General features: G+C 36.6%; 1 protein-coding gene across 2 annotated transcripts in view; it reads left to right on the plus strand.

Annotated features, from left to right (window-relative positions):
* ZRSR2 (zinc finger CCCH-type, RNA binding motif and serine/arginine rich 2) overlaps nucleotides 1-7,774 on the plus strand; it is a 15,271-nt gene extending 7,497 nt beyond the window's left edge. For both annotated transcript variants that reach the window (XM_085323170.1, XM_085323169.1), the window contains exons 8-11: nucleotides 2,500-2,713; nucleotides 5,068-5,123; nucleotides 5,313-5,422; nucleotides 6,120-7,774. In XM_085323170.1, coding sequence (XP_085179296.1) covers nucleotides 2,500-2,713; nucleotides 5,068-5,123; nucleotides 5,313-5,422; nucleotides 6,120-6,601 — 862 coding nt within the window. In that variant the 3' untranslated portion in view covers nucleotides 6,602-7,774. The remainder of the gene's footprint in view (nucleotides 1-2,499; nucleotides 2,714-5,067; nucleotides 5,124-5,312; nucleotides 5,423-6,119) is intronic.
* Nucleotides 7,775-9,184: the final 1,410 nt, after the last annotated feature.

The following is a 9,184-nucleotide window of genomic DNA, read 5'->3' on the forward strand; positions in this document are numbered from 1 at the left end:
TTTTTTTTTTAAGGACACACACACACACACACACACACACACTGACCATAGCAAATTAGCATACAGCTGCATAATTGGGAAAGGTGTGCAACTTCCAGAATTCCCATATTTGTACACTGTGTGAGTCTGTGATGTGTTCATTCTTGAATCTCATATAGTGTTATGGCTACCCTATCTCAAAGTGAAATAGAGTAGAAGGTAAGAAAAGAGAAAGAATAAAAGGTGATCAGAGATGAGCTTCTGTAGGAGGAGTGACTAACTACTCTAGGCTCTTYGTTTTAGAAGAGGTGATGGAAGCTGGGTGTGGTAGAAGAACATTGAACTCAGAATGGGAAGGATTATTTACTTTTATTATGAAACAGTTTAATTAGCTGTCCCTGAGCTTTTTCAAGTTTTAAAGAAAGTACTTTTTTTATATGCAACATAATTACTGAGCTTGTTGCTACAAGATGTCATGGAGGCCACAAATACAAATAGGTTTATGGAGTTCAACAGGGATCATTAAAGATGATGACCAAAATGCAGCATCTGGCTAGGAAATCCCTGAATTTGTGTGTTAAGGAGGAACAACACCTCAGCAGGGAAAGACTGCAATACTTACTAGATAAACATAAATTCAGCATAAATTAATAAGGCCATTATTATTAACTTGTATCGCTGAAATATATGTGGTCCATCTATTTAAGTATTMTTTATCCCAAAAGTAATTTGTTTTAGAGTGATCTATATTATGGATAATTATAATTTAACTCTGTGGAAGCTTCAAGTCTGTATCTAGTTTCTGTTTTGAAACTTAAGCCAGCTATTTCATTGCAGACAGTGTTTTTGCTGTCCAACTTTTAATATTTAGTTCTTTTCCACCCTTGTAGTATTTCTATTTTGGCACTATTTAATGGAGATAACCTCCTTGAGTTAATTATCGATTGGATAAAAAACAGTTTTACTTCAAAATGTTGTTTTAATAAACTTAGTAAATACATACTGAGAAACATCGTGTTCTACCCTGTTTCTCTTGCCTGTAGTTGCTGGCTGGTTTCAACTCCCTCTCATTCACCATCTTTCCTCTTTACATACCTACTTCTTTCCTGTTGTGGTCATTTCAGCCTCTGGCATTGACTATAAGTTGGTGGACTGAGGTACAGCTAGGGTAAGGACTGGARAATGGCGTGGAAGCTGAAATGGACAAAAGAACTGGTAATTCAGTGCCAGTATTATCAGTAAAATAATAGTTGAATATTGTCAAAGATAACTCTATTTTGAGGAAAATAAAGCTGTCTGAGTTCATCTTTATTAATTTCCCCAGTAACTCAGGCCCTAATGTATATAGTATTTGTTTTTGCATCATTTTCCTTGGGCTTGCTATCGTTCTGCCATGCACTAATCATTATGCACTACTGTTTGTCATTCTGTGTACAGACAATAATAGTTGGCTATAATATTTTGAGTTCTATAATCCATATAGAACACTGAAGTAAGACAATTTTTAAAATTCAAATCAAATTCATTGTCTTCTTTCTTTTTGAACRCTTAAGTTCTAAACTGGAAAGTATGAGTCAATTTCTGACTTATTGGATGTGGGAAGAAATTTTCTATCTGAAGTCTGGGCAGTAATAGCCCATTTCATGACTTGGACTTCCCCCCAGTTGCCTGTGCTTTTCCACTGCTAGATAAGAGAGTAGAGTAGTCCGGCTGTTTTTCTGATYATGTCATGAAAAGCAAAATGTGTTAAAGAGTACATGACTTAGTTACTTGGGGAAGTGTTTGAAACTGAGATTATAAAACACAGTGAAATAAACAGGGGGGTTAACATCTGTGTGCTTACCAAATCTAAAGGTTTGTRAACGACAATTGTTTCTTAGTGTGGGGTGGAGGTAGCATGAAGACAATATGCAGTAAAGGAGATCTAACACTTCTATGGCAGCCCRGAAGATGCAGATTAAGAGAAGACTTCTTCATAATATGTATTTGTTAAAAGGAGGAAAAATATCCATCTGGTACTCATCCAGCCCCAGGTCTAGATTTCCCTCCCTCCTAGACCCCCTTTCCCACCCCGAAATTTGGTAAGAACAATTTCAGTAAAAGTTGTTTAATTTACTAATAAAAGAGCAGAGACTTTCTTTAAAATATCTTAAAAGTTGTATTTTTGTAAAGGCTTCCAGGAATGGGGAAAACATTCAAGCTTAGCAGCCTAAAAGGAAATGACTTTGGTTCTTCATATATCATTCCAGTCTATAATAGTTCTTGCAGACCAATGCTTTTTTTTTTTTTTTTTTTTTTTGGTAAGCAAAAAGATCTTTATCTATGGCAGAAAGCATTAAGATTACATGGAAACTCACTTCTGAAAATCCTATTTTAGTAATTGAAATATGGTCTACTAATGAACCTTCTTTTGTAATGCAAAACTGTTACTCAAAATGGCAAGTGTCTGCAATTTTAACAGGTGCAGCTTTTGCTGAAAGTGAAAATCTTTTGTTTTCTTTCTTTACTGCAAATATCCAGGTGTTCTCGCAAGCATAATTATCCAACATCTAGTAAGACGCTACTCGTCCGAGGAATGTTCCTTACTTTTGGCATGGAGCAGTGTCGGAGAGACGACTATGACACAGACGCGAGTCTTGAATACAGTGATGAGGAGACCTACCAGCAGTTCTTGGAGTTCTATGAGGATGTTCTCCCTGAGTTTCAAAATGTGGGGAAGGTTGTTCAATTCAAGGTATGCGTATAAGTGCAGCAGTCTGTTAAATTCTTAGCATACATCATGTAAGGTGCGTTTTACTTGTCTTAACTGGAGTTTCATGCAGCATGCGATATCGTATAGTTCTCTAATGTAAACAGAATTTAGCTGTCTTTACTGCAAACTATGCATCTCTTAYGGCACCTATGCCTGTGTCACTGCCATTATGGAGCATTATCTTATTCTGGATAAATCCTCTTTCCCCTCACCTCTAAACTTTTATAAAAGCTAATGCTAAGGCAAATTTGGAAGATGTGCAYGCAGCTCAGTAGTCCACTTACCTCACTGTCCCCTCCTTACTTAGCCTGTGATTGACCTCAGAGAGCCTAGGGACTTTTAGAGAAAATATAAAGATAGATCAGCTATTGCATGTGTACTCCTTAAAGCAATGCCTGAGCAATGAAATAGTAGGGCTGTAAAATGTATTTGGGGTATACATCTAAAGAATGTGATTTTAGGACTGCTGGAGTAAAACTCAATGATGAACAGAAAAGGTACTAGGTATTTCAGTAGCAGGAATTGATTTGAACTGGCTGTATTAGGAAAAGGTATGTTATATAAATATGTTGAGATATTTCACCCATCTTGAGTTTTTGTACCTAGTTCACTGAATTGTTCCTCAATTCTTCCCATTTACGTTAAAATTTCCTATGGCGGAAAGAAGATGTATCTGTAAATGGAGACCTCAGAGATGAATGATGTGTATTAACAGACCCAGGCTGCCCCAAAAGGTGCCGTTTGGATGGTGAAATACCCTTACAGCAGAACCTACTGCAGCATCCCATTCTGCTTGCCACTCCTGAATGTCTTCTTGAAGTCACTAGGAGGCATGCAGTGTCTCTTTTCCTTTTGTTTCTTGCTATTGAAAACTGCCTCAGAATTGAATTTTTTTTTAGTATTTCGAGCAAGAAGAAAGTGAAGTAGARAAAGTGAATTTTCAACAGTTGTATTGATGAGCTTTGTAAGTAAGAAACATCCGCTTGTGTGAAGGAGTATCTCCTTATTTTGACTTGCGGAATATAAGCAAATGGTACTCTGTCCTATAAGGTGGGATATAGATTCCGACTGGAGTTAATGGKTTGAAATGCTGCCTTACTCAGTTGAAAATCTGAGTTTGGTTATCTTTCGTGTGTAATACGTAAATATCTTGGGTCTTTACAGCTGATAATCAAGTAAGAACTTTTAGCATGGCGTTTCTTAGTTTCTGCAGTAATTGTGCAACTGTAATTTGATTCTTCTGGGTATTTTCATTTTATTATAGATGTTTAGAAATTGTTTGTTGGCTGCAGAGATCTCAACTGTGACGGAGTGSTCTCTGCTGCCATTTGGAATCAAACTATACACACACTTCTTTCAATGGACTTCCATTTCCTAAGTAGCCTGGGGTTTTATTCCTGTTGTTCTTTCTGGAGTGCTATTCTAGAATCTCACTGGAGGATCCTGAAAAAACACAGTTCTTACAATTTTCCACTTAAATATGTCCATGGCAGTTATTCTTGTGTGTTTTTGTGTTGAYGTGGTTATTTATCTCAAATAGTTCATCTACTTGTTCTGTAATATTTAATTAAAAAATTGCATGCTGTTGTTCCGGAAGTCCTTGCCTAATTCAGTGCTCTCAGGGTGAATCAGAGTTCAGTGATGAAACAAGCTGCTTGCCTCATTTGGTAYGGAAATAGAAGGACTGGAGACAAAAGAGGCTGGTTTCACACTTCTGCCATGAACAACTGGATTCTAGCCTGCTTGGGCCTGCCCATCTCGGAATCCCTGGCAATTAGTAACAAGCTTTTAGAAATAAAATTGTATTTTCAGAGATTTAGATATGCCTGGAATTCTAAATTGTTATGAAAAATCTTGTTTCAGAAAACTGGACATTCAAAACTTTTGACTTCAGCTTTTCCAGCTCATCTTGCAGGGGTGCTAGGTAGCTATTAACTATTCTAAAGATGCTTTTGCCATAATGAATCCCACATAAAAGCTAATAAGGATACTAATAATTGTTTTCAGAGCAGGATTTGGCTGTTGCTCAGTAGGGTTGGCACGGACTAAAGTGCAAGGCAGCTTGAGTACAGGCTATCTTGTAGACTAAATGAAGCAGAGGTCCCAGCATTAATTAAAGCAAAATGCTGGAAACGTGCAAGCGTAAACCAGAAGGGCTTTTCTTCTGATCTGAACACTTAATTTTAGTAAAATAAAAGCACTGAAGAACTGAAAATTATGTATATGTTCATATTGCTATGTTGTCATAAATCAGAACAGTGGTCAATGCCACATGCTTGAGCTSTGGTATAGCATTGGTCTTCAATTGCCCTAACTTACTGTTTCATTCCCTTTAGGTCAGTTGCAACTATGAGCCTCACCTGCGAGGAAATGTGTACGTCCAGTACCAGACGTAAGTATTTTGCAGTGTTACCAAGTTCTATGACTAAAGTCCAGAGCACAGTAATAAACGTTGTTTATATAGTATGTGGGATTCATTCTCGTATTGCAATGGGAACACCAAATTGGTAAGTGACTACTTAAATGATTGCAGCATGATAATGTTACAGGCTGGGTTTTTTTGTTTGTTTCTTTTGTAAAGGGAGAAGGATTGTCAGGCAGCTCTTGCTCTATTTAGCGGACGATGGTATGCAGGACGACAGCTTCATTGTGAATTTTGTCCTGTGACAAGATGGAAGACTGCTATATGTGGTGAGTCACAAACACTTAGAAAAGAGAATGTGTGCTGCTGAAAGACTTTACTGAAAAGAACTGGCCTGTGGCTTTCAGATCTAATTAATGTTGCAGTTACATTTCATTTGTGTTTGGAAGACAAATAACGCTTGTGTATATTTAGAAAGAAAAGGGAATATTCATACCATGTCACATAAGTGCTCAAGTTATCTTAGTCGATGCATCTTGGACGGGAGAAGAAAATTTGGATCATAGCTTTGGATATAATAGCATATAGGAAGTACTAATTTATCTCTTTCAAAMACAGCAACAGTTTTTGAGCTATCAATAGTTCTTAACAGTAACTATCAGATTTGATTTTTTTGCATTTTTATTCTTAGGAAGATTATAGTAGTAAAATTATTTATGAAGATTGTTTTAATTAAAGCCTTAGTAGCTAGTTTAAATACATGTTAGAAAGGTAATATTTAGAAAAGTTACTATTGTAAAAAGAACCTTGCATTAATTAAACTGATAGATCCTCAGATGCATGTTTTTTTCTGTTGAAAGAAGGAAAATGCTGTGCATTAAGTGTCTTTCCAGCAGGCATATAATGAAGAAACAAATCTAATAGTTAGGCCTGGTTCCTAATTGCAATTGTGTTGTGTTTGTGATAGATTAAAAAAAAAAAAAAAGAAAAAAAGAAAAGAAAAGCAAACTAATAAATCTGTTGCAGGCTTATTTGAAAGGCAGAAGTGTCCAAGAGGGAAACACTGCAACTTTCTTCATGTATTCAAAAATCCAAACAATGAGTTCTGGGAGGCCAATAGAGACATACGTATTTCTCCTGAGCGGACTAATCAGTTGTCTAAAAACTCTGAAAGGAGAAACAGAACAAGCCATCGTGATGACTATTACAGCCGGTCGAGGAGAAGGGGCAGCCCTAGCCCAGAACATTCTTACCGAAGAAATGGAGAATCGGAGAGAAAAAAGAATAGCCGCAAAAACAAGAGAAGACGCCGGTCTGGCAGGTCGAGAAGCCGAGAAAGGAGGAGATCCCGCAGCAGAGGGAGAAAGAGGAGAGGCCGTAGTCGCAGCAGAAGTCATAGTCGAACACGCAGTAGGAGCAGAAGTCGGAGTTCTTCTCGATCCAGGAGCAGGGGTAAAAAGAGATCAAGCAGCAGAGGAAAAAATAGTGAAACTCCTAAAACAAAGTGAGAATTACTTTTAGAAATTGCTAATTGATCAAACTTAGAGCTGACAAAAAAATCTTTCCAATAGGGCACCAGATATATTTGAGTTACAAATAAAGTGTTCTTGCACATTAAAATCAGTTTCTTCCTAATAAAGGAACCTAGTTTATTGTGTGCTAAGCTTCAGAAAATTAAAATTTTAAGTCCTATTAAGGTGTGAATGTCAAGTACTCTAGCTACTCTGTCCCTCTGAACTACTGCAACATCTGGATGCATACTGAGTGCAAAATAGAAAGAGAAGTAAAGCTTATTTGGTATACGCTTATTTCTGTGTTATGTGTGTGTTAAGTGTTCACTGTTCCCATAAGGAGTTAGTTCAGAACAGCCAGTGTGCTGTAAATTCTCACCACAGCATACTACAAATCTAAGTCTGTAAAAGACAACCATATATATTTACCGTATGTTTATGGGAAATCTCGTTCTAGACAAAGTAAATATAATCATGTTATGAGCTGGAGAAAAGAGATCTAAAGCTTCAGCACAGAAGAAACTTTTTTTTGTACAGTACTTGACCAGTAGGAGCTTTGTGGTCGCAATTGTTGGATTACTCTCTCTCCTGTGACTGAGCTGCTGAGCTAACTGCCTGTAAGGATTGCAGTAGACCAAAATTAAGTAGGAAGTACACAGAAGAACAATCCCTTTATTCAGTACCCTAATCCCCAAGTAAGAGTGGAGACCATGCACTTGTAATTCTAGAGTGAAAATAGAAAATACTCTTTGTTGCATAGCATTTGTTGTTAAAAAAACAACCTGCCTAATTTATGATGCAGTAGTTAAAAAAGAAAAAAAAAAAGTGTAAATCTGGTAACTGAAGTTGCAAATGTAGTAGTAAAGGCTAAAGATGATTGCAGAGATCTTGCAGAGTGGCTAAAGAAACTGAAGGATTTATACCTGAAATAATACTTCAGTTTTTGTGGGAGGAAGACTTGGTTAAAGTTTTTTTTTTTTTTTTTTTTTTAGGCTTATTTTACATACAGGTTCAGGCACCCTACTGCCTAGCTTCCCTACAGTCAAAATGGACAGTAGTGTACCTAAAAATGAAGTTATCGGGACAAAACGTTTTTGAAGTGACAGTTATATAACAAAGTAACTGTAATTAGCAAAGTCCTTAAAAAATAAATATTCCTTCGATTTTGAATGAGAGATTTGTGCTGTTAAATGAACRGTACTTCACACTGTTTAACTTCAGGTATTTAACTTAGGCACCTAGGCATCTTTATATATTCAGAGAGAGAAATGTTCAGAAAGAGTTCAYGGCACTTTTAAGGTGCAGGTGCTCTGAATCGTCTGCATAGGAACCTCCCTCTCCTCAGCTTCTCCAAAGAACTTCAGGATACAGCTGAGGCCACCTAAGTTAGAAGCCTAAAGTAGACAGGAAATACTCCCAAACAGGTATTTGTTATGAATTCAACAATATAGCAGAAATTCCAGTAGAAAATCTGGATATCCAAATTTTACCATAGCATTCCTCACAGCAAGAACTCTTTTCCCCCAGAATAGATAGAGTGAACATTTGCTTCTGGATATATAAATATATATATATATATATATATATATATATTTTTTTTTTTTTGCTTTTTTAAATGCATACTGCACCTAGCATGCTGATTTTACATTTTCCTTCTTTCATGTGTAACTGTTGTCCAATATGGAGTAATACAACGGAAGTGCTATATATTGATGTTCAGTTCAAACCCGACTTTCACTATATATTGTCATAACTGTAGGCAGAATTGTAGCTTAGTTAATTTGATTAAATGTTTTAGTTATTAACAGATGTAGGAATTGTAATTTAATAGCATAACTTTTGAAATAATGTAACTTCATTTGAAAGGCATATTTTGAAGGATAGACAGCACTAAGTTTTAAATTATATTTAAAAAATTTGTGACAACCAGTTTTTCATACTGTATCTTTTCTGACTAGACCTTAAGGACAGATTTTCCCCAGGGTTTCTGTTTTTGCCTAGACGCTCACATGTCTAGTTGAGGTACTTAACACAAAATGTGGCAAACTCAGGTTCAGTTCCCTGAAGTAGAATTGAATTGGTATTTCCTACCTGCTGAGACACATCACCAACAGGCGAATAAGGTATTCATTTCACTGGTGCTGCCTTGCTTCCCATAACTAATATTCTGGCAAACTAGCCTGCTGGTTGTGGCTCTCAGGTAGAAGATGTAATATATGCTGTTTCAAAGTGAATGACCTCTACCGCACTAGGTTAGATATTCTCTTGTGTCACGCAGCAGGTTATTGCCAAGCATTATCTGAGGAAGGTTAATCAGCAAGATCAAACAGAAGTGAAATGGGTGATGGGATGCTTATTTATGAAATTCTGTTACAAGTCAGGTGACATACGCAAAATAAGCCTCTGTGGGATTAGAAACCAAGTGCCAACTAAGACCCATGTGAGAATTCCGTAGATAATTAGGCTCATTCCTACAGTTTTGTAATGGGATCTGGGAAGCTGAGCTGCTGTATTTCTTTTGTTTTTAAATCTTATAATAAAAAAGCTTGCTCAGAGATGCATGTAAAAAATTAAAATATA

Source organism: Rhea americana, unplaced genomic scaffold (genome assembly GCF_003343005.1).
Source record: "Rhea americana isolate MKP2758 unplaced genomic scaffold, rheAme1 scaffold_82, whole genome shotgun sequence".
Lineage (NCBI taxonomy): Eukaryota > Metazoa > Chordata > Aves > Rheiformes > Rheidae > Rhea > Rhea americana.